The 26,105-nt window shown below is 35.0% G+C and overlaps 4 protein-coding genes across 11 annotated transcripts in view; 2 read left to right on the top strand and 2 right to left on the bottom strand.

The window, feature by feature from the left end:
- Positions 1–8,041, top strand: part of LOC129786036 (uncharacterized) — a 37,153-nt gene extending 29,112 nt beyond the window's left edge. Inside the window, exons 1-3 of one of the 2 annotated variants that reach the window (XM_055820826.1) lie at positions 4,696–4,903; positions 5,077–5,358; positions 5,681–8,041. In XM_055820826.1, the coding sequence (XP_055676801.1) occupies positions 5,118–5,358; positions 5,681–7,107 (1,668 nt within the window). In that variant the 5' untranslated portion in view covers positions 4,696–4,903; positions 5,077–5,117 and the 3' untranslated portion in view covers positions 7,108–8,041. Of the gene's footprint in view, positions 1–4,695; positions 4,904–5,076; positions 5,359–5,680 lie in introns of those variants that run through there. The other variant, XM_055820825.1, reaches the window with a different exon arrangement.
- LOC129786050 (putative fatty acyl-CoA reductase CG5065) overlaps positions 1–26,105 on the bottom strand; it is an 824,046-nt gene that overhangs the window by 433,201 nt on the left and 364,740 nt on the right. The gene's annotated exons all lie outside the window — the stretch shown is intronic.
- The window catches only part of LOC129785987 (relaxin receptor 2), a 91,079-nt gene that overhangs the window by 48,320 nt on the left and 16,654 nt on the right, over positions 1–26,105 (bottom strand). For 5 of the 7 annotated variants that reach the window (XM_055820727.1, XM_055820724.1, XM_055820725.1 and 2 more), the window contains exons 15-19: positions 25,960–26,104; positions 25,582–25,810; positions 23,420–23,532; positions 23,180–23,320; positions 13,137–13,219 (exon numbers count right to left, since the gene is read on the bottom strand). In XM_055820727.1, the coding sequence (XP_055676702.1) occupies positions 13,145–13,219; positions 23,180–23,320; positions 23,420–23,532; positions 25,582–25,810; positions 25,960–26,104 (703 nt within the window). In that variant the 3' untranslated portion in view covers positions 13,137–13,144. Of the gene's footprint in view, positions 1–13,136; positions 13,220–20,699; positions 20,977–23,179; positions 23,321–23,419; positions 23,533–25,581; positions 25,811–25,959; position 26,105 lie in introns of those variants that run through there. The other 2 variants (XM_055820729.1, XM_055820728.1) reach the window with 2 other exon arrangements.
- LOC129786037 (uncharacterized) lies at positions 14,322–18,672 on the top strand. The gene is made up of 2 exons (XM_055820827.1): positions 14,322–16,015; positions 17,877–18,672. The coding sequence occupies exons 1-2, from the start codon at positions 14,573–14,575 to the stop codon at positions 18,099–18,101; spliced, it is 1,668 nt and encodes a 555-aa protein (XP_055676802.1). The 5' UTR covers positions 14,322–14,572; the 3' UTR covers positions 18,102–18,672.

Genomic DNA, 26,105 nt, shown 5'->3' on the forward strand with positions numbered 1-26,105 from the left:
GAAAAATCTGTCTCTTTTGCGTGATAAATCTTCCCGGCGTAATGAGACATGTTTCTTGTCATCCCAGAGTCTTAACTTCAATCTTCTGGAGACGCCTTATGTGTATGACAGCCGCACAATCTGATGGACTCACGGCTTCCATCAACTGTATTAACGCGTCTGAGAATTTTTGGGAAGAAAAGAAATTCGTCTAAAGGGGTATTCATCTGTTAGAATTAAGTCTTCGCGTTTAAATTGGATTAGTTTTTTTTTAAGTAAGCTCGGAAAATTTTATTTCATTAACTTGGAATGCATAAAAATGTCATAATTTTTTTTTTTAATTTTCACAAAAATTAAATATTATTGGGTAGAAAAAGAATCTTAAAACTTCTTTGCGAAATTTTAAGAATTTTTGTTAAGAACTGATGCTCTTGACAATTTTGATTATTATTATTTATTAAAGATTTAATTAGGTTTAACAATTTTGGAATCAGATTTTGTCAAATTTTCAAGAGAATTTCTGGACAAAGAGATAAAAAAAAAAACTTTCAAAGCGAAGATTAAATTAATTACAAAGCATAAAAAATTAGAACTTTTTAATTTATCTTTCTTCTGAAAATTGAGCTTAATCCCGATATCCCCAAGAATTTTTTGAATAAAATTTCGTATAATGTTTGACTTCAAAATTACCTAGAAAAGTCAATTCTGGTCAATTCTTAAGCAAAATTTATCTCTTCCTTTAACAGAAGATTTTGAAAAGGCGGATTTTTTATTGAGATATTTTTTATAAGTTTAGAATTCACAAGAATTGATTTTTCACTTGAAAATTGAGCTGGAAAATTAACTAATTTAATTTCCAGCATCAATTTTAGAAGAGAGAAAAGATTCTTTTGAAGGAAAAATGTCAAAAAATAAGTTTTTCAGAAAACTTTTTTCGCACAAATTTTTTTCCAATAACATTGCAACAGAAGTTGCATAAATTCTATTTCAAAAGAAATCAAGCATAAAATGCATAAGAACCGGATGTTCCAAAAAAGTATCTTATATGCTAAATGCTTAAATAAATTATATATATAAAACATCCTATACATAATGCAGCTCTCAGTTATCTTCCTGTCAGACTTCTTGCAAGTCCAAAATAAAAATCCAAAGAGGCGCATTAATAAATTTACAAGCGTATTAATGTGATTTCATACACTTCACCGAAAAGATATGTAAATGTAAATATGATCGGGCAAGCATAAAAGAAGAAAGAAAAGAAAAAAAGAGACCCCTTTCATATAGACAGACACACTTTAACCTCCAATAATTTTCCTAACAACTCTCAGAGAAAGACAGAGAAAGAGGTACTCAATCACTAAAATCATCCTTCATAAGCTAAGAAGCTTTATTGAATGAAAAATCCACTCAATTTTTATCCATCTTCGCACGCTCACTAACGGCTTTTCATATTAAATCCCACAAATGACTTGAGACAGACGTGACGCCTTATCCGTGGTTTTCACAGACAACCGAAATGCCGTCTTGGTGCGCGATGACTATCATGTGACGGAGTGTTTGGAGGGACTGATGGAAGTACTGGTGTGTTGGAGACATTAATTTAATGACTTTTATGACATAATTTCCGCATATTGTGAACGAAATGATTTATTTGCCATGCACGACACTGAAAATTGTCATTCCACAGACGTATATGAAGGCATTTACCTCAATATAAATAACCATCATGGGCCGTAGATGCTTAAGCGCCAGCCTTTATACACCGACCAACAGCGTGCCGGCTGACCTTGTTACAGATTTTGATTTGGTTCTCTTTTGGTATGGTATAGTGTGGCACTGTGGAGGTGAGAAAAAACGTGCACCAAGAATATCGTGGTCCAACACGGACAAGTATGTGGCCATAAAATATTTCACGATGCTACTGAAATCTTCTGATTAATCACAACTTTATGTGGCACGAAAAGTGAGATATTTTAACAAGTTCACGACATAAGTTTTTCACTTTCCCCCACACACAGAGATCTATTATGTTACTTTCATGGGTACAAGAAGGAATACATGTCATGCCTAAATAAATGATTTATGGCAGCATAATTGAATCATTTGTATCGCTTTTAATTACATTCTCTCCACATTTTAACATTTTAATCCAACTCCTTTGGCAAACATGTAAGAATATTTTATAACATTAAAATAAATTGAAGCAAAATGTGGTATTGGATGGATAATATCAGATAGAGCTTACTTCACCACCATTAAACTAAATAAATACACAATTTACTACCATTTGAGTAAAAGTTTTGAGAATTTTATCTTTTTAAAAAATAAAACTGGAGATAAAATTTGTTGCTAAACTTTTTATGTTATATTACATGAATGTAGGTATATAGCACCATATAGGTAGCACAGCGAATTGGAAAAAAATCTCTAAAGAACATTTTGTTCTCAAAAATTTAAAAAAAAGTCTTAATAGAAGAGTTTTATACAAAAAAAAGGAGACTAGTCATTTTGAGCTTCTCATGAAATTATTTTAAAAAAATGCAGCAGAAAGAGAAAGTTTTGTAGGATATCATTAAAAACTATAGAAAAAGCAAAAAAATTCTAAAAAATTATATAGGAAATATTAGAATTAATTTTTGAAAAGTGCTTAAATCACGCCTCCATTGTCGTTAAGTGTGAAGAAGGATATGTATTGTTGCTCTATTGATTGTGTTAATTTTTGCTATATACCTACTTATTTTATTGTGTTTTACGGCTTTTGGGTTCAATGTGAATCAAATTTTTGCAGTTTTTGCAATAATGATAAAGAAAAGACCATTCGCAAGAAGCATATGCTTTAAGCATGAAATAAATAGAATTGGGGCGTGGCTATCGAATTTGTAGGTAAATTATTCCTGGAATTCATCCAAATACTTAATTCCAAGAGAAAAAAGCTCTATTTTAATATTTCTGAAATGTTTAGTAATGTTCTACAAAAGTATTTTATATTCAGTAAGTCCTTCTAACAATAACCTAGAAATGAATAAACTCCTTATATTTATTTAAACTTAAATAAATATTTAAAAAAAAAGTTTCTAAATAAAATAATGCAAAGGCATAGGGAGGGCACGGTTTATAACTTTAGTACTTTTTTCAAGATATTTTCTCATACGACTTTTCGAAGGTTCTCTTCCCTCTTTATTAGGTCTAAAAAATCCTATTCGACCGACGTCTGATACATTAATAAACTAATTCATATTCAAGTAATTTCTTTTTATAAAATCTGATAATTTAAATTTTTTCTCTTTCAAACCGCAACCAAACACAAAATAAGACGAAATTCTCAAAACTTTGAGTGAACCCCAAGGTAAAACTATATAAAATTTTGCATTCTTTACTGTCACTTTTCTTTTCAATGGGGAATGTTGAAATTTCATGACATGAATTTATTTTATGGGTGTGCTTGGTGCTTACAAGAATGCGTCGGTGGTTTTTCATATTACACGGGTGTCTCTCTTTTTTTTGCAAAAATGAATCACAACACATTTTCGTATTTATTTTCTTTCTCCCCCATTCAACAATAAAACACAATCACATGGGTGAAAATCGCATTTAAATTGATGTTCCATACAATATGTTTCGTTTTTTTTCGGGCTCACCCAAAGGTCATCCATGATGAATTTAGCATTACTGCATTTCGCTGACTGGATGCTATATGGAAAGCAATTGAATAAATTGTGAAACCTGTTCGAAGTCGATGCGCGATATTAACAATACCTACCAACCAATAAAATGCGGAAAAGATCTCTGACCTATGCAATTTGTTGAGTCAAATTTCGCTTTAGTGGTTGAGAAATTGCGAAAAAAAAATGACTGGCGAATTATGTGAATCACACGGAGCTGTTGGCACCTTTTTTTGTCTCCGTGTGATTTTTTTTCGAGTGACATTGACACAGAATCCGCACATATTGGTAAAGCCAGGCAGTCCTCTTTTAGAGAGTTGAATATTAATCACTACTTCCTTTTTGAGAAAACACACATTTAGGGGAGTGGTGATTCAAGTAGCTTTCGAGCTATGAGAGCTTTTACAAAGCTTTTAATGTACCTACATAATAATTTTCCTTATTACTTGACAGAAACATCTCTCTTAAAAGTTAATAAAAAATACTTCGTTCTTGATTTTGAAGTATTTTTTAAATAACTTTTAAAAGAGACGTTTCTGTTAAGTCATAATAAATTGATTATGTACATTGAAAGCTCTGTAAAAGCTCTCGTAATTAAATTCTTTATTTAATAAACTCTTACAAAGTTCGACGTGGAAATTGCTCTCCTAATAATAAAATGAATTAAGAAATAAAACTTCTTAGAAGATTAAGAAAAATCAAACACGTGAATAAGATTAAATTCCATTAAGGAGCTTTAGAAGTCACCCCCACTCATTCAAAGTTGTATCCATGATAAATGAATTAGATGGTATTTAATGCACTATTTGAAAGCCAAAGATAGATATAAGTATTTCTGAGTCATTAACTGCTTAGTGATAAGATTGTCGTGTGCGTCAAAGAGGCAGATAAAAGTAATATTATTTACAATAATTAGTGAGTATAACAATAGGAAAATTTAATTCGTGTTAATTATTGCCATCCTCCATATATTTGCCACAAAAGCGCTATAAGATTTAATAACCCATGATTATCTACCTCAGTTCATTTCTTGCCTATAAACACTTTCAAATTTTTTGTTTGCAAGGAACTGAAAGTCAAGGTATCATCGTCAAAGCGCCAGAAATCTTATCAGTGTTATCTTGTCGTTCATTCATAATGCAGCGTTGCATTATTAGAATCTTCAATAGAATCTAAGAATTTATTTTAATTACTTCTGCAATCACTACAAGATTGCAAAATTACTTTATTTCGTGAAATTAGGGAAATTGAAACAATCTCATGTATGTTGTATAGGTACAACCTTGGAGGAGAAATGAGAGTTTTCGTGCTGATCAAGCCGAAAAAGCGATCATTCATTCGATCTTCACCACACAAAATTTCTCCTCATACCTGAGAAAAACAAACTGCAAATCAATTAACATGGTCCATGTCTGGCACTCTCTCTCTCTTCCAGAACAATTCACGAGGTACCTGGGCGACACATGTTTGAGAAAGATGAATAAGATTTGGAGCTCTCGGTTGATCATCAAGTTTCTCTTTGCGCTGGGTGTGTGGTCTTTCTTGTTGCTGGGGCTCCTCAAGTTACACAGCAACCGTGTGATCCTCGAGGAGGAGATCCAATCAGGAATCAACAATGGACGACTCTTACTTCAAAAGGATGGACGCTACCAGGAAGCTACGTCTACAACCACGGAAAAGTTCCTCCCACTCGATGTTTTGATTGACAATCGAACGAGTAAGTTACAATTTGCATTTCTTCTCTAAACACCATGGGTACATTCTCATGCCATTGATGCTAATTCTCGGAGAAGTTAAAATGCTAAAAATTTTTTAAATTCAAAATAGAGACTAATAGAACAATAGCTCCGCTGCACAAGGTCAATCTTGAAGCACTAATTTAATTAAGCGGAATACGGATGAGGAAGTCTCAAATAATCTGATTAACGTTGTGCTGAAAAAAGTCAACGTTACTCTCATTTAGCATAGAGATTTAGCATATAATACCCCTCAAGGATCTTGCTGAAGCCAACATTTCTCATAATTTAATTTAATTGCAGAACTCGATGATGATCAACTTGTACGCGATGTGGAGTCTCGATTGCCATCACTACCAATTGCTTACTGGAGCAAGCATAAGAATTTCTCACAGCAGAAATCTTCTACTTGCGCCAAGTACCCCTCAATCTTCGATCTGGAGTTCAACAACATCTACTGGCAGACACTACATACCAGCAACGGGACTTTCCAGCTCTATGGGGCGTACTATGATATCCGAAAAAAGTCACGCATAGGACCAGCTGTTCGGATACTGGGCATGATTGATCGTATTGAACCCAAAGTCAAGACGTACTGCCAGTTTTGGTTTGATGGACAAAAGGAGCCCTACATAGTCAAGACGTTTGAGTACAAGTACGTGTGGTACAACAAGTGGGGCAACTACAAGCAGGGTATCTACCAACCCTACCTGATTGCTTGCCAAATCCCCAAACCTTTCCACGGCGTTAAACCAGCCTCTGTGTCAGTGGTGGAAAATGAATGTGACACTGCCTCGAATAATCTCAGGGTGCTCCACAATACGCCACCGGATGGGAAAAAGAAAAATTTTGCCGTGTGCGTAAAAGGACTAGACTTCTTGTACGATGATCTGTCAGTTCGTCTAATTGAATGGATTGAGTTGCTGAATATCCTTGGAGCTGATAAGATCTACTTCTACAACCTCCAAGTTCATCCCAATATCACCAAGGTCCTGGATTACTATGAGGCTGAGGGGAAAGTTCAAGTCACACCGCTCACACTACCAGGTGGGCAACCCAATGTTCCTGGATTCCAACATCTCTACCTTACGAAGAAGACAAATCACAAACGACAGAATGAATTGATACCCTACAATGATTGTCTGTATAAGAATATGTACATGTACAAGTACATAACCCTCCTGGACATCGATGAGGTTATCATGCCAAAGGGCGATCTCAACAATTGGGCTGAACTCATGGATGTCGTTTTGCCGAAATCACTGAAACAGCGCAAAGAGGGCTACCACAGCTACAATCTCCGTAATGTCTACTTCCTCGACGGTTACCAACATGATCATGGATGGACAAAGGACATACCGAAATTCATGCACATGCTCCAGCACGTCCATAGAGCGCAGAACTACACAAAACCCAATCAGTATGTAAAATGTTTCCACGATCCCGAATCAGTTCTCAGTCTTCACAATCACTTCCCGCTCTCGTGCCTCGGTGGTGCCTGCAAATCCTTCCCTGTGGACACAGAGGATGGCCACCTGCAGCACTATCGAGCGGACTGCGTGAAGAGTCTCAAAAAAAGTTGCGAGGAATACAAGGAGCATCAAATACGCGACACAACCATTTGGAAATTCAAGGAAGAGCTCGTTCAGCGCTCAATGCGAACCCTTGATAAGTTAGGCTTCTTCCGTAATCCACCTACAGGTCGAGGATCGCGTGACTTGGAGCGGTAATCGTGATCTCACCAACATCTCTAAATAAATTTTTGCAAAAAAAAAACATTAAAATCATTGCTTAGAAGGAAATGATATAGAAATAATTGTGATATAGGCAGAAAGAGAAAATCTTGCATTACTTAAAAGTAAATGAAAACAATTCTTATTATCAATTGTGAACAGACAAAATATCAAACCAACATATTGTGACTTCTTCATTGTTACAATCGATTATTTGTCATGTATTGTTGAAACAGTTGTAAGAAAGTCAAATAGGTTTACATACAATTTCTTGTAGGAAAAAAAAAGAGAGAATGACTTAAAAAGTGTGTTGTGTGCCTTTCAATAAAAAAAAAACATAATCATATTCACTAATAGGTGAAGAAGAAAGAAACTTAGAGATTTTTCAAAGGAAAAAAAAATATGTGTGACACTGTTTGAATCTTTGGCTAGACACTATTGAGAAAAAAAAGAAGTATGGCAAAAGAAAATATACTGTTTGAAAAGGAATTATATACAAAAAAAAGTGAAAAAAAAAGAAGTAACCGTGATTTAAAATATTAGGTAATTAGTAGGTAGTTGTTGTATGTTTTATATGGAAAGACTGAGCCGTTGTTTAGGAGCAAAAGCCGAGTGAAAGAAAAAAAAATAAAGAGAAGTAGTAAATTGATCAATTATTTATTATTCAATTGCAAAAACACTGTAAAAAAACACAACATACACAAAACTACTGTATGAAATGATTTTTCTTCCTATTACATCGTAAGTGTGTGTATATATAGGTAATTTTGTGAAAATAAAGAAAAAAATCATAAAATAGAACACAATAAATTGAGAAAAAAGTCAAATACAACTGAAAGAATTAAATGTTAAGTTAATTTATCCAATTTTCTGTCAATATAGTCATTTAAATCTAATCCTATATTATATTTGATATTTAAATTCTTCAAAATATTTGTTTTATTTCGCTTCCATCCCTTTCCGTTTTTGCTTTGTCTGGCACATTCAATTTACGTTTTTCTGCTGATGTATTTGCTATTGAATTCTTTTTGGATGGTTTTCTGATACTTTTTGTTTGTTCTTGGGGAGACCGGAACTGATAAAATTAGACAAGAGCTTTGAAAAAGCTCAAAAGCTTTGAAAAGCTCTTTCTTAACTCTTGTCTGAATTTATTAGTCCCATTCTCAACTGCATAGAATCTCTCATTTTTATTTAAAACTTTCATTCTATAGGGGAGACCGGGGCTAATAAAGTCACTTAAGGGTTTGGAAAAAGCTTAAAATATCATATTTCCTAGCTAGATAGAACAAAATGATCTGAAAAAGAGTTAGAGGGCGGTAAATTTCCTAAAGAAATGAGCTATACATTTCGCTTTATCTGTTTGGGAAATATGAGATTTTGAGCTTTTTCTAAACCCTTAAGTGACTTTTTTAACCCCGGTCTCCCCTACTCCCTTAATTTAGTGGAGAGCCGAATTCTCTGGTTATTTCTAGCAACTATCTGACGCTTTAAATTGATTAACTCACTGCCAACCTCCTCTGTTGATAATATATCTTCATGTTATACATAACAGAAACAATCGCTATAATCGGAAAAACTATCAGAGTAAAATCACATTGTACGTGATAGAAGAAAAAGAAGATTAAAGAGAAACTTCTAGTTCTGGATAATTTAAACATTATATCACTTCGTTATTCGAACCAATAATATTAGTATAGAATTTACTTGAATAAATAAAGAATTGCGATCGACTTAGAGGCTTAATTTTTCAGACATATCATTCATTTACGTTATCGTGTTTAGGATTTTTCATATTTTAGTACAAGATCTAATTTCATCTTTCAAAATATCACTGCGAAACAAACAAACTTTGCTTAAATTGGCAAATTGGTTTTATATACATTGCGTTTTATGAATCCTCACAGGAGAAATAGGCTAAATCCTTTTTGCTACTTTTTGTAAATTGATTGAATTTCTTGTGAAATTTCAAGAGTCAGGATATCCTTCTTTAATTAGGCCTACAAGTAAAATTTTTCAATATTTAAGATTTAACAATTTGTAATTCAATTCTGCAAACCTATAATTATGGAGAAGATCCTGATCCTCGAAACATCGCATTAAAATTTAATTGAAAAAGTAGTGAAAAGGATATTCTCTGTGTATTATTATCTAACCACTTCAATTAAAAAAGTCAATCATAACGCGTCCAGTTATTAGAGTTGGTGTCCCACACGTGTAGAAGTTTGTTTATGCGTTGTAATGCGATTTGTGAGCAGAATTAGTAGACAAATTTGATTTTTTTGTAAAATTCGGCAATTTGATGGATAAAAATGGTCATATCTCTGGTTCTATAAGACCTACAGAAATTTCTTGATTAGTTTTGGAAAGGTATTAAAACATGCTAAAAATTGACATGAATTTCAATAATTTTCAAGGTCACCTCCAGAACACAAAATGGCGGATTTTTGTTTTACCGAAACAGTTTATCGCATTTTTTGTTCTGAAGGAATGGTTCTACAGGATTCTAATGTTCTAGAAAGTTGTAGAGTTTTGCAAAACCTTTAATTTGATACTAAGATGAGCAAAATCGGACAACTCGTTCAAGAGATATGGCTCTTAGAACTTTTCAAATTCAAGAATTTTTCAAATGACAATATCTTCTAAATGGCGACATAGATTTTCTTCATTTTCGGACTGATGAAAGATATTGAGTCAGGCTACAACATATCAAAATTTAAAAGAAATCGATAATGGGGATTCGGAGATATTGCCCCTTAAAGTTAGGCAATTTTTGTTTTTGATTTTAGCGCCTCTTGCGGATGTTTTTGGAACTTGGAATGTTCTACGCAGTTGTAGGGCTTCTTGAAACCTTTCATTTGATACCAAGATGATCAAAATCGGTCAAGCCGTTCTCGAGTTATATCGAAAAAACACTTTTTGCTTAAGACCGCCATATTTGCTAAACCGCTTGACCGATTTTCAAGTATGAATAGTCGATGAAAACGTCTCACTGAGCTCTACAACATACTAAAATTTCAGACCTCTAGCTGTAAGGAAAGTGGTTGACAGTATTTCAAAATGGCGGACGGCGGCCATCTTGGATTTTGAAAATGCGAAAAAATGACATTTTACACCCACATTTCTATAGAAAACTTCAAACCCGAAGTCTCTATCTGTTACCGTTCTCGAATTATAAGGCAAAATGACGACCACCGGCAGGATAACCGGCAGGATAACCGGCAGGCCGGCCGGATCAAAAATTTTCCACCACCATTTTCGTAATGTGGGATGTCTAAAACGTGCTCATACCAAGTTTGAGCCCGATCTGAGGTGGTCGGTTTTTCCGACGATTACAATACTTGGTGTTGACCACGAAGTGGAACACCAACTAATTCATGGCTTTGCCTTTTATTAAGAAAATCTTTTATTAAGAATAGGTACATATAACCTATAAGTTCCTATTGTACCTTCATATTCCAAACTACAAAAAAAACATCTGAAGAGTCTTAAAGCATCCTTAAAAGGTATGTAGTTACACCAAATCTGCACATAAATTTTGCTGAATAGAGATGAACCCTTCACCAACATACATACATAGAAATGCTGACAATCGCCCACTTGATGTATTCACTAATTGGGTAACAAATTGTGAGCAGAGCGCAAAAAGCTCTTCTATTATATGTAGTTGGAAAAATTAGTACAAAAAGGGAGGGGTTTTTGGATTGCGATGGCAAAAGAGTCCAATTGACATTTTATGAACTTATTTGTGGAGTATCTCTTTTTTGTAATCATCAATCATGCTGCACGCGGTACTTTCTCACACAATCACTTGGGAATCATCGAAAAATCAATTGAATTTAGCCTTTTGTGTGGTATTTTCAGGGGATCACGGAAGCTCCACGCATACCTCGCGTTGTATGCGTGTGAAAGATCATCGATTGTGTTCAACATAAAATTCGGAGAATGACGCTGAAAAATTGCTAAATTGCAATGACCTGCGACCACAGCGGTGAATGAATTGACTTTTGGGGTGAATGAATCGACCTTTTTGGCGCGAGAGACATTATTCCGAGATTGATGCTGAAAATGAGCCCCATCTGCAAAGAGGTGCGCGCGCTCTCTTTCAAGGAGGTGCGAGTAAAATGCCAATAATGGATTTTGCTGTATTTATTAGAAAGTCATGAAGGAAGCAATAATCTGATTGCGTCGACAGATTCTCTCCGAGAAACAACACTTGAAGCACCTCATAGATAAATATAAATCTCTTTAATTTTTGTGTAAATTGGAAAATCATGCTGTACCATCGCGCGCTGTTTATATGTGTGGTGACGAAATTTTTACTTGCCGTCTTTCGCGTGCTGATGTATCACAGCCAGAGGAGACAATACATGGGGAGGGAAGAAGCTCCAAGTTGGTGGGGAATTTGGTAAATGAAATATTTCATTGAAATTTTCGAAAGCATAATTTTGATTTTATGCGGAAAAATTTGCAATAATTTCCTCCCAAAAAAAAATTATATCTTTTTTTTACCTTTTACTCTCACTTTTCATATTACTCATACGATTTAAAATGGATACAATGAGATTTCTGTACACGCGTATGAAATTTAAGTGAAATATTGTTATTTTCTTTCATGGTGAATGAGTACAATCGAAGCGACATACCTATTGGAATTTATTTTCCTTTCTAAATATTGCAAATTGCCTATACGCAGTCCTTCAGTTGAATAATGACTAATAATATTTTTTTTAAATCCAAAATATCACTCAAATTTGATTCAATATGCAGATATTACGCGAAGTCCATGCCAAACAATCGCCACGAAATTATTCTTTACCAATTATTCATATTCGCATAAAAATATATAAAAAGTTTTTAATGTGAAAAAGTTTCAAGGAAAAAAAGGAGCTTATTCATTTTTAGCCTTTCATAATATCATTGAAAACAATCAGCTGCGGAAACTGTAAAAGATCATTTTTCTTTGTTTTCCACTTTGAAATCAGCTAAAAAAAAGCTCAGGATCAGGAACTATTCAAAAAAGACATGCAACAGCCCCCATTTAATTAACTTACATCAAGTCTGTGCCTGCAGCAAATGCATCAGTGCCCCATTAACCCGGATATGCACATTACAATATATTACGCATTACTGGCAATGTTTGCGTCAATTCCATAAAAAAAGACATTAAAAATTTTATTTTCACAGAATTCAAAAAGTTACGGAAAAGTTTTATGATCTCTACACAAACTTTTACGAATATTGATTGCGAATTGACTTTTGTAATGTGAAATTACTTTTCGCAAATAATCCAAAAATTCTTGATCATATCCGGGATAATAATATGTAAATTTGAACATATTTCACAGAAGAGATTTTATTCTTTTGTGTACGGGAAAACACTTTATTTATTGCCTAGAACATCCATGCTAATGGATGATTTTATTACAATGCTTACGCCCCACGCGTTAAATGAGACAAAATAGACAGTTGTGACGTCATTATTTACAATTTTAGGCGAACATTTACCGGATTTTCCTAGCTAATCATAGTGTAAAATAGGAAATCTCAAAGATTTCCTTTTCTGTTTTTATTCTTAACAAGGTAATGATGAGTATCCCTATTAAAGTAAAATGGTAAGAAACTATTGCATGAAGCATATATGCTTTTATGCATAATATACTAAAATGAATACTTCCGAATCGCTTTATATTGATCTTAATGATCTTTTTGACTTCTCGAACATTTCACGATATTTTTTAAACTTTTCTACCAAAGATGTCTTGTGTAGATCAAAATGAATAAACTCCTTTTAGGATATTCAGAACGTTTCATTAAATTTCATAGTAAGAAGCTTAAATATTTGTTTTTATAAAACTTGCCTCACTCTACACATGCTAAGCCTCAGGAAGATACAATCTCTTGTGTAAAGTAAATTGTGTAAAATTTCAAATTTTCTCCAATTAAATTTTCACGAAATTCATGAACATTACCTACCTATATAGGAATTTGTTAACTCAACCAAATCGCATTCTTGAAAGAATATTTACCGTGTAATTTAAGATAACATCCATGCCATCCATGGTAGAGATGCTTCAACTACCATCAAATTATGTGTCAATTCTCCACAAAACTGTAAAACATCAAATTATACATTTTTCATGAAAATTTTTGCTACATTGTTTCTCTTTTTGAGAAGAAGATTGTTCAGCAATGTCTTTTGCACAACATTTTTGTAGAAATATCGCGGGATTTGGTGAGGAATTGCTGATGAGCTGGTAAATATGGAATCAATGAACACGATCACATAAAAATGTTCTTTTCATGTAGTATTTCGATAAAGTTGAAGATGTAATGGGAATTATTATTGGATTTTCAAGAGATGCCGCACCTTTTCAGCATACAACAATTTCTCCGCCTCGTGCTGCTCCTCCTTGGCCAAGAGACGTGCGCCATATGAGAGCAGTGCATTCACATAGGCAACGGTGAGAACGACTATGCATAGCTTAAGCTAGCTAGAGCTATCCCAGTGATGACCCCGATCATTTTCAAAGTCGCAACGACAATTTGTGTATATAATTTCTCGCGCATTGCAACTATGGAGATGCAAGTTTGATGACGGGGACCGGTTTAATAAGACATTTTGCAGCAAAAGCAATATTCTAGTTCAATTCACCAATAAATGCATGATGCGTCTACAAATTGCTGTATTTAATAAATGGATTGTCTTCACCGCCACTTCATTCTTAACTTCCACTTGAGCGGTGCCACCATCAGCTGACGATCATCAAAGTAATGATGATGGCACGGCATTCCTCAGCCACTTATGAATCGCGCTGAAGATGGACAGCGGAAAAAAAGAGCAAAGAAAAACCTCTCAAGCACGTACCACGTGATATAGCAGCGGTCTCTGATGGTTGCACGAGTACATACAACATACAGTGGAAGCATGGAAAACATGGAAATGACTTGAATATTGCAGCAACAATCACTTATCGCATCGTGAGTAGTTGAAAATATTAGAGCAACTTTTACTCCCTCACCCAATGCGGTAATACAGCTGTACAGCCACAACAATGTGTGCTGTATTGGCTGGATACCTATGCTACATTATATATGAAGGGCAATAGCATTTGATCGGTGAGTGAGCAACACCACCGGGGACTATCTGTTGCCCATACCTCTCCGCAGGTAACATGCGTTCCGTTATATTCATCCACACTACACCGTCGCGGACGCAGAGAGTGCTACAGTCATTGCTTACAGTCCGATCGTCGGAGTCCGAATGCTTCATTCAGTGCCAAGAGTTCAGAGTGAAAAGTGGTCAGCATTTTTCCGTGGGATCATACGGCACACCACCATGTGGCTTTCCTCATCAAATACCCAATCAATTGCTGCGATTGCGAACAATTGCTAAAAAAAAAGATCATGGACAGTGCGCGAAAGATCCTCAAGTGATAGCATCCACTGTGAGGGAAAAGTGAAAATGCTGCTGGTGCCAAAAGTGAATTTAAAGTACCTTCTCATCCTGAGTGTGTGGGTGTTTGTGATTGTGGGGACGGTGTATGTGTTCAATTTTATTGTGATCTACGATCCATCCGTCTACGTGGGTGGTGATCGTGGTGCCCGGACATCCCTCATACGGGACTACCTCACGTCCGGGCAGTACAATCAACTTGTGGATGTGGCCAATGAGATGGAACTCGATGTTGATCCCATGCGAGAGCGTGATTTTAATGAAATTGTCCGTGACATTGAGACGAGGGTACCCTTTCTGCCGCTCGACTTCTGGGCGCGCCAAACACTCATCGGGCGCAAGAAGATGAAGCCACAGTGTGGCAAATTCCCATCAATTTTTGAATTGGAAATTAATAATGATCTATGGCAGACACAGCGAACGTCCAATGGTACGTATCAGCTGTTCGGTGCGTACATGGATAATCGCAAGAGCAATGCCAACGATCAGTGGTACATTCGCATCTTGGGCATGATTGACCGAGTGGATACACACTTACCGATGTTCTGCCAGATATGGTATGATCAGCAGGAGAAACCAGTTATAGTGCCCCTCGAGGAGTATCACTACATCTGGATCAAAAGCTGGGGCAATGCATTTGATGGTCAGTACCAACCCTACTTGCTCTCCTGCCCCATTCCATGGGATCATCGTCACTTGGTACCAGTATCGGTGTCTCTTGTTGAGCAACAATGCGCCACAGCAACGAATAATCTCAAAGTCTTGTACAATCGTCCATTGGATAATGAGAAGAAAATGTTCGCGGTATGCGTTAAGGGATTGGATTTTCTCTACCAGGACCTCTCAGTTCGACTCATTGAATGGATAGAACTCCTTGGGATCCTTGGTGCGGACAAAATCTACTTCTATGACCTCCAAATTCACCCCAATATGTCCAAAGTTCTTCAATACTACAAGAAGTTAAATAAAGTTGAAGTGACAAAACTCACTCTTCCCGCTGGAAAGCCCAACATTCCAGGACTTCAGCATCTCTTCCTCACGCAAAAACTCTACCAGAAGCGACAAAATGAGATCATCCCCTACAATGATTGTCTCTACAAGAATATGTACAAATATCAGTACATCACCCTCTTGGACATTGATGAGGTGATCATGCCCAAGGGCGACATCCTCAACTGGAGAGAATTAATGGAAATGATCTCAGCTAAGGCCGATCACGGAAGCCCTCTGCCTTTTCCCAGCTACAACTTCCGAAATGTCTACTTCCTCGATTCGCACTACCACCTGGACAGGACCTCCCCCGAGTCAAGAGATATTCCCGAATTCCTACACATGCTCCAGCACACGAATCGTGCTGCCGTGTACAGTGCACCCAATGAGCATGTTAAGTGCATCCACAGAGCCAACCGGATCCTCACCCTTCACAACCACTTTGCCATGAGTTGCCTACAGGTAAGACAAGATTTATATACCTTACTTACATTTTTTTTTCTTTTAAATTCAAAGAGAGTTCCTCCATTCCATGGCGCATGTACGCCAAATCGGGAATTCATCGTGAGATCACCAACTTAAAAATATAAATACAAAATCAAAAGCGAAAGGGTGATCTTCAGAATACTAAAGTGATAGAAACACTCCTGCTGAAAAGCCTCTCTCAAATGAAGTCACTTTCAGTGATACAAACAATGACATAATCGTCATAAAGAGTCCCCGCAAGAAAAATACAAACATTCAACCGAAGAATGTACATATCACATGACTGAATGGCCATTAATGTGAGAGATTAATGGTGATAATGATTTTCCATTGGAGAATTCAACCATATGTTTTTGGCATATAAAGCAAAATGCAAATACAGCGCCTAATGTGTGAACATTCATCTCAAAATGAGCATTATTTTGCAGATTGATCTGGTCGAGAAGTCATTAAAATTTTGTTTTCGCTATAAGATTTCCCTTTCAAAGATTTTATTTGGTCGTAAAACAATTCCCTCAAAACATTGCTTAGACGATTGAAACGACAAGAGAAACCCATTGGGAATTTGAACTTAAAAAATCACAGAACAATAATTGAATTGCAACAATGAATGTTGACAAATTTTGCTGTATGCTATCATTAATAAATTATTTTAAAATTTATTGGATCATAAATTAATTTTTTTTGTTTCAGATCTTGTCACTGAATCAGTCTCTGTTGTGAATTAAATGTCGAAGACTTTTTTTTCTAATAAAAATGAGTTTATTTATTTTGAGGCTCTCAAGCAAATTATAGAAGGAGAAATTTTTAGTGGGTCAAAAAATATTATATGAAAGACAAAAAATATTTTTCAAATGAAAACTGTTGAGAAAACTCGGAAAAGAATTATTCAAAAATGCATAAGCCACGCCCCCATTGTACTTTCGTTGAAACATTAAATAAACATTAAATTCATTCAAATAGTTTTTCTTTTATTTTCAAACGATTTACTCGGACACGTTAAATACAAACTAAAGCTTTAATTCAATTATCGCAAGATGCAGCAAATTTTTAGTTTTTAATGAAAATAATAAGAAAACTACTGACTTTAGTAGCGTATTACTTGACTTAATCAGCAAATGTTAATCTGCCCCCACATAGAGTGAGACATTCTAAATTGAAAGAAATTCTAACGGCTTCCAATTTATTAAAGAGGGTGTTTTACAAAAACAAATTTGTAATAATTTCTTTGTACCTACATATTCTAGCGTTTGACATTTTTTCAGACGATTTAAGTTCCTATTCGAAATGTTTAATGTTCACTCTTCCGTATTGATGTCTGACTTTTTTTTCTAACGTCTGACGTTTTTTTTCTATAATTTGGGGTTTATTTTAACAGCTTATTTTGCAGTTTTTGATATTTCTTTAATTCTTTGAGTGAGGAGATAAAATTGAATTTGAAACATTTTTAACAGTTTTTCTTTAAATTCTTCAATACTAAATTCTTAAATTTTTTCAAGACTCTACGTAGTCTTCAAATACTTTTAAGCTCATTTTAAGCTTAATTAATCACTTACAATATTGCACGGCAGGCAAATAAAATTGATAGAGCTTAAGAGGCATAAAATCAGAATAGCTTCAATTTATTTAAGCAATCTATTTAATTGCAATCGGTACAAGGTTGACTCCTCACATAAATAAAGTACTTTAGTATTGTAAAGATTTTTTTATTCGTCTTGTCACCAACTTTATGTTCTTCAACAATGTATTGAGAGGGAGAAACGATTGGAATGATAATGAGCTAATCATCTTGAATTTATTGCCAAATTTTAACGCCTATTTATTGATCATTTTGCAGGGATCATGTGCAGCGTATGAGATTGACGTGGAGGATGCCCAGTTGCAGCACTACCGATATGACTGTGTGACCACAGTACAACGAAAGTGCCACAACATGACTGAATTCTATGTGTCAGATAAGAACATTTACAAATTCAAAGATGACCTCATCAAGCGCTCCCTCAAAACTCTCTACCAGCTGGGTTTCCTGAAATTCAGGAATGACTCAACCGTGTCCCCGTAGAGTCATAAATACAGTACATACTAACCTTTATGCACTGTGGAATTGCTTAATTTCCCCGGCGATATCACTTTTCGCGATATTGTCACCTCATGTGTTAATTGCATCGTGAAGCCTGCACGCGTGCTTAACACTTTCACTGCTCTCGTCAAATACAAATAAATTAACTTGGATGGTAATTAGGAAATGCACAAAAGAACTCGATGGCATTTTCTATGTTGTGAATTGCAACATTGCAACACCCGTGTGCACATATGACAAAAAACATTAGTTTTATGCAATCCTTTATCGGTAAATTTCACGACTAATAAATCTCCACGACACCATCGCAAGTACTACAGATGTGGATGGAAAATGCTTATGATGATTATTGAAAATTGCTAAATACCCCGAGAGGAACCTTCGATTGAACAATTAAAGCACCTCTTCTGTGAACTCCAGTACAGAGAGCGTCCAGTGATAAAAAACGAGACGAGAGAAGAAATTGAAAATGTACAAAAAATATTGTTTGAATTGTGTTGTGAACAAGGAGGAAAAAAATGCGAATCGCGAATAAATGTCGTCACCTCTGTCATCTTTTGGCGTTTTAATTGTAATACAGGAGAATAAATAATTACACACTTCATCATATATTTCCCTGGCTCTTTTAGCTGCCGAAGAAACTCGTGACCTCACAGAGATAAATTGTTTGATTGGCGGGTCTTTTGCTCAAACCAGGTGCCAAGAGAAGGAAAAAAAAACAGGGAAGGGTTTATATCCATTAAAATATTGTATATCAATGGAAGTGTTACACGAATTGCTTTTACGGGTGTGTGAGCACCAAATGTGAGTGAAAGAACATTTAATAAAAAATATTACAACGAAGAAGCAATCGCCAAAAATAGACGCTATAATTTTCATGTCGGAATTTTTTTTATGCAATCCCAACACCCATTGAGAGTGAAATCTCCGAAGAATTTTGGGTTAAATGCATCAACATAAAAAGAGTCTTATCTCACGCCTCCGGAATTGTGCTTCATTTACCCGCCCGAGAAAGTTCACGGAGACTGTTTTTGTCACCCTCCCTATGTCGATGGGGACGCCTGGTTGGCGCACAGTTACGTGCTACACTTGCATAAGCACAACGCAAAAATTTAAATCTAAATTACAATTTCCTTAATCCTATGGAACCGTGAAAAAGCTCAAATTTATTGTATTAGAAAAAATAAATCGAATGTAAATATTTCAACACGAAATGTCTCTATGTCCCACATTAATTAATAATAAAATTTCCGATTAATTTATTGAGTAAAAGTGAAAAATTCTAAGGTAAAAAAAGTATTTGTAATTTATTACTTTATTTGATAGAAAACATCGCACGGAGCTTCATGGAAAATAACACGTTAATTCCTACAAATATTTCTGCAGATTTCTAATAAATTAATTGACAAAAAACAGTAATTATGAAAAAGATCCTTATCTAGAAAAAAAACTAATGAGTTTTTCTTCAGCATAAATTGATGTTGCAAGTTTTGTAACCATCAGTGTCAAGATGCAACAGCTTATGAGATGTTTTGCGGAGAGTTGCTTTGTCTCAACAATAGAGAAAAATAAATAAAAATAAGTCATAGACTTGATTAAGCATTTTAATTAAAATCACAAATAAAAATTCTTGAAAATTTAACTTTAAAATTGTCTAGAAAATGAATTTCTTGATCAAAATTCTTAAAATTTCACTTTAGAAGTTCCCAAACTCTTCCCTTAAACGAATACATTCGATTTTTATTAAAATTATTATTTTTTATGCTATTTTTATAGACTCCAAATTAACAGAATAGATCAATGAGAAAATCTTTGTTCAAAGGACTATACCTATTCATTTTTATGCACTCATGATTTATTTAATTATTTAAACTCGGAAAATATTGAAGGTAAGTACTTTTTAAAAAAAAAATTATGAAAATTTAAGATTCACTAAAGGAGTGAAGATTCAAGATTTTCCATTCAAACCACGCCCCTATTGTACAGGATTTTATGTTTTTGTGCATGAAGCAAATGCATCATTGGTGCGTGCATCAAAATGAATAAATCTGATAAGTTTTTTTTAACTTATGAACGATTCCTGCAATAAAATAACGTCCATGAACTTGAAAACTCCAAAAATGCTTTCATTTATACGACCAAGAACTGTACGTCTTCCCATTCAAAGTCACAGCTTTTAGTTAAATTGTGTGTACTGAAAATTTCGTAGTTTTTTTGCATACAAATTCAATTGAGTCACACACAATTAATTTCTACACGCAATAGAGTGCATGATTTTGTGGATTTTTCCCAAAGAGACCACAAATGCAGAGTGTTTGAAGAGTAATCGACGCTAAAAAAGGTTGTCAGTAAAAAAGTGAATCTATTGCTGATTTATCCGTTCGTCATGCAATCAAGTGAAATATTCATTTTACTCTCCGCGGAAACGGCGTGAAAAAGAAAAAAACAAAAAGGAGAGCAACTGTAAAGAAGAACGAAGAAATCGTGCAAATTTGTGCAAAAAGTACGAACAAATCGAATGATACCAAAAATTTTGACGTGCAATTTCCAATTTGAAGATGCTTTAGGAAAGAAAACCAATTCATTATTAATGCCAATTTTTATTTATGAAAAATATAGAATAATTTCTAAAAAATACAAAAATTACACTTAAAAAGAAAAATTACACATTGAAGTTCAACAAAAACACATTAATACAACTTTTAACGACATCATCCAGCATTGACTAGTGTCTTAAGACAGTACAGGTTTTTTTATTCTAATTTTCTTTGAGAGTCTTTTCAACCAAATTATTTGGCTGAATTAATTAATTTATTCTTGCTATTGAAATTGTTTCTTTAAACTTTATATCACTTTCCTGGAAAAAAGAAAACTTTTGTCAGTAAAAAAAGTATTTTTCGGCCAAGAAATAACATATTTGTGGCCAAAAGAATAATATTTTTGTACATATTAAATTGATTGATTTTTTTTTCTAAAGAATAAAAGAATTCTTAACTGCATAAAATAAGCCTTAGAGGACTTAAGGGTATTTTGTAAAGGTAAAATTATTTAATCGGGAAATGAGGTAATTTAACCAAAAGAAGATAAATAAAATCACAGAAATATCTCATCTAATAAACTCTGTCGTTCTGCCTGGTCTTTCATGCCCTTCATTATGCTTTTGCCAAGTACGGTACTTAAGTTCATAAGGTTAAAAAAAATATGGAAATTAAGACGACATCATATTGCTTCATTTCACAAAAGAATTGCGGGATAAGGAGAAAGAACGCAAAGAAAAGGAAGAATTTTGATCATTTTTTGTGCACAGACAAGAGTTCCAAGCTGCAATTAACCCTTTAAGGACCATGATGATGGTGCTTTTATCTTTATATAAAATTTAGTCATAATTTTTAATATAAAGCTTAATTACATAGGTATGTTTTCGTAGTTAGTATTTATCACCATTTTGACAAGTTTTAGCTGTGTTTCTTTCAGACACAGCTTTTGTGTACCGAGCAAAATCGAAAGTTGTCAGATCGGGCTCAAACTTGGGATGAGCACGAATTAGGGTCCCCACATTCCAAAAAACGTATGCGCCAAAAAATTTTTTTGTCCGGCCGTCCGTCCGGCCGTCCGGATTATAAACTTAAATTGCAAGAGAACGGTAATAGATAGAGACTTGCGGTAAACGGCAAAGTTTAAAAGTCGACTGGAAGACGTCAGATTATGATGTCAAATTTTACCCCCCACCCCCGCGTCCGCCATTTTGAATAACCTCAAAATTTTGTTTTGGCTATATCTCAGCCCCTGTAATAGCTAAAAATCTGAAATTTTGATATGTTGTAGGGGCCATCAAGACCTTTCCAACGATACCTCATTTTCGAAAATCGGTCAAGCCGTTTAGTCAATATGGCCGCCACAATTTTTCATCGAAAATCGACCATAACTCGAAAACGGCTTGACCGATTTTGATCAACCCAGGCTCAAATGAAAGATCTCAACAAACCCTACAACTCTCTAGAACATCCGAAGTTTTAAAAGTGACCGCTAGGGGGCCAAAAATCAAAAACAAAATTTTCGATGAGTTTTCGATTAATATCTCGAAAACGCCATTATCGATTTGCTTCATTTTTTTGATATGTTATAGCTGACCATATTATCTAGCTCCATGCCAAAAATGAAGAAAATCTATGTCTCCGTTCTCGAGATATAGCCTTCCAAAGTTGGCATGTCATATCTCGGGTTCTACAAGTCCGATTTTGATCAACTCAAGTGCAAATGAAAGGTTTCGTGAAGCCCTACAAATGTCTAGAACATTGCAACTTCGAAAAATGACCGCGAGAGGCGCTAAAGTCAAAATCAAAATTTTCGAAAATTTCGAACTCGAATATTTCGAAAATGCCATTATCGATTTACTTCATATTTTAATATATTATAGTTGAGGTTAAGACCTTTCCAACGATAGCTCAAACTCGAAAATCTATGGAGCCGTTCCCGAGATATGGCGTTTTAAAGATTTCTTGGGGGATGACTTTTCAACTTTTCCCGACTTTGCGCGTATTTAAATTAATTTACGCTCTAGTTTGCTCTCACAAAATTGGTACACTGAAAGAAACACAGCTCTCGTAAGCTTGGTCAGCTTACCAGTACATTTTATGCTTCTTGTACTTCATTCATTAAAAGATCAAAAATACACAATAGTGACGTCATTTACATTTTTCGGTAAATCTTTGCTGGCTTTTTATAACTAATTCAAGTGGAAAATATTCTCTGGCAAGGTCCTATTCTTTTTGGATCTCTACAAGCTCAGAAAGATTATTCTTGTATGAGGAGCCGACAAAATCTTTTTCAGTGGTTTATGTAATTTTCCATTTTTGTCCTTTCTGATCTTGCAAATCCTTAAGAATATCCTTTTGTACTTCCAAGTAAGAAATATATTTTTGTGTTGTATTAATTATGAAGATTTAAGTATTCTCTAAAAGAAACTTTAAAAATTTTAAGAAGAAAAATGTTTTAAGGGTCCTCAAAGGGTTAATTGCAAAATTTCGTACACGTTTTAGGGGAATATCTCTCGTACATACCCGTCGCTGAAGTAGATGTTTCTTGCTACTCTGCTGCGTATAGTTGTGACCTAGGCTTATGGACAGTGCAGACTCAAAGCCATTCTGAGAACGCGAATCAACACCAGTGCCACACGGTAGCGAGTAGACGAATTTGTTGAGCTACAAAATGAAATTGAGAAATGACGTTAAAATTAATTAAATTTTCCGTAATTACCCCCATTCTGCCACAACCAGGTAAATCACGGCAGAAAAAGCTACCTGTTGTTTGAAAGCTGCTGTCGTTAGAGTATAGAGCACGGGGTTGAGAGCTGAATTAACTGGAAGCACCAAAACGGCGAGCCAAGCGTACAGAGATGGAGATATTTGCACACCTGAAAATACATTTAGACAATTTGTTCAAGTTCAGTTTGATCGCTCAAGCTGGTTGGACGTGCTTTGTTTCTCTCTTAAAATTTCGGCAATGACTTTTTGTAATTCCTGCAAAAGAAGCATTCGTGGAACTGATGGAATAAAGTGTGCTGCATGTGAATTATTCTATCATGGAAAATGCCAAAACCTATCGTCGAAGGAATTGGAAAGAGAAAAAACAATTATTTGGCTGTGCAGTTCTTGCCGTAGTGATTGTGATGATGGACTTGAGGGATTGCCTATTAAGGATTGGCAAAAGAAAATTGCTGAATCTTTGTCTGCTACGGGTGCATCTTCCAATGCCAGTGTTACATCAAAAATTGGCTCAGAGGTTTCTCAACTCAGGGATCTTTTCGAAAAGAGATTTGATCGCGTGGACAAGCATATGGACAGAATGGAAAAAATCTTCTCTTCTCTTATGAACGAGGTAGCTGATTTAAAAACGGAAAATGTTGTTCTCAAAAACCGGATCGCTTCTCTAGAGGAACGTCTGGATGATTTGGATCGTTGTGACTTGAAGGCCGTGGTTATTGATGGAATACCCAAGATTAGTGAGAATCACAAATTTGATATTGCCGAACTCATTCTTAAGGAGATGGGGGTTCCAGTTAAAACAAGCGATCTTGATGAATGCACAATTGTGAGAAAAAAAGCTGATGCTAAAAAAACAGTGAGCCCAAAAGAGCGAGAGTCTGATAAAATTGCGGACAGTTATCTTCTGATTGTGAGGTTCACAACGAGACGGATGAGAGAGATGGCCATGCGTCAGTGGAGAGCCAAAAAGAGAGCTGGATTAACCACTTTCAACGTTTTTGGAGAGCCTGGTCATCAACTGCGACTATGTGAGAGATTAAGCAAATCCCGAAGAGAGCTATTCAACAAGGCAAGAGAGGCTGCAGATCGCATGGGCTGGAAGTTTGTGTGGCAGAGACAGGGAAAAATTTTCTTGCGCAAGAAGGAGGGGGAAAGAGTATTCATTGTTAATTCTCTTCAAGATTTAAATGATTTTAATGAATCGTAGATATATTGAGCTTTTTTTTTTGGATTAATTTATACGCATCGTAAAGTACTGTTTCTTTTTTCAAGATTCTTTTGGACATTTTTTTTTGTAAATGATTTGGAGAATTTTCTTTGATACATGCTATTTTTTTCCTGAAATTAATTTGTAGGACAGCTTTTCTCTTTTTTTCTTTTTTTTTGGAAATATTCTGGATTGGTGAGGGATATAATACTATTGTAATTTGTGATTATGCTGGACTCAGATGGCTTAACAGCTGCAAAGCTTTGCCATTCTTATCCTGGATTCCTTTGCATTTGTTTATTTTTGTAAAATTATATTCTATGTAAAAGGATTCCAGTTGAAATAAATATAATCTAAAAAAAAAATCTAAAATCTAATTTAACTTTAATCCCTTTTCCCGACGTCTAGCAATTTATTTAATTTATTGTGTTTATAGAAATGCATCGTTGACATTTTTCTCAACTTCTTTAAATTTTCTTGAATTATTCTCTTTCCACAGCATTAATTCAATTAATTTTGAACAATTTTTTTCCAAATTGATTTAATTTCGTAAAAAATATTATTTTTAATCCAAAATTTTTGATTAAAAATATTACAAAATTAATTGTAAAATATCACGTGTCCTGCAATGAGATTTTTTTTGACATCCAGTCAATCATTTAAGGGTGTCAATTAATAATTTAAATAAATGTTGATGCAAGAATATAAAATATCGCGATTAAATTCCCCAGTTGGTGCGAGATTAAATTTAATTTAGCTACTCAGGGAAATTATTCTGTACATAAATCAATACACGATCATCAGTTTATTTTAAATTATATTTAAAAAAAATCATCGCATGAATCATTTGGGACAATAAATGCTTTCCCTTCGCGTTATAAATCACAAGAATTGTTTCCAATAAAGTAAATTTTCAGCATTTCAATGGAAATCCCGATGTGAAAAGGGATTCTGGGAGGGGGACGGGGAATGCAAAAGAGTTCAAACTCACCTGCAAGCGCTGCGATTTTAACAACGATTACTGGAAGCCAGCAAGCACAATCCGTTGCCACAATAATAGCAAAACGACGAGCAACAACATTTTCGCGCCCACTGAGGGAGCTCCTCATGGCTGAACCGGAACTCCTGATGGCACGGAGCATTTTAACATACGATGTTCCAATGAAAACAAGAGAAACCGTGTTGACCACGATGAAAATTGCGGCAGACCATTCCCATCCCTGCAATTATTGCAATAACCACAATTGAGTTGTTTGACGCCTTTGTGAAATACTGGATTGATTGGGAGCAAAAGCCACCCCCGTACTGTTTCAATTGGAAAACTACCGGAAAATCTATATAAGTTGTAAAAGTTCAATTAATTTTGTACCTTATCGTAAGGTATGTGGATGTGGAGGCTCAGACAAACACCATTGGAGCCGTAGAAATTCTCTCCAAAATAGTTCACACGAGACAATGGAGCAGCCGCCAGTGTTATTGCGGTCAACCAGAGAAGTCCCAAGCGAATGATGGCTC

This window comes from Lutzomyia longipalpis, chromosome 1 (genome assembly GCF_024334085.1).
Source record: "Lutzomyia longipalpis isolate SR_M1_2022 chromosome 1, ASM2433408v1".
NCBI classification, from domain to species: domain Eukaryota; kingdom Metazoa; phylum Arthropoda; class Insecta; order Diptera; family Psychodidae; genus Lutzomyia; species Lutzomyia longipalpis.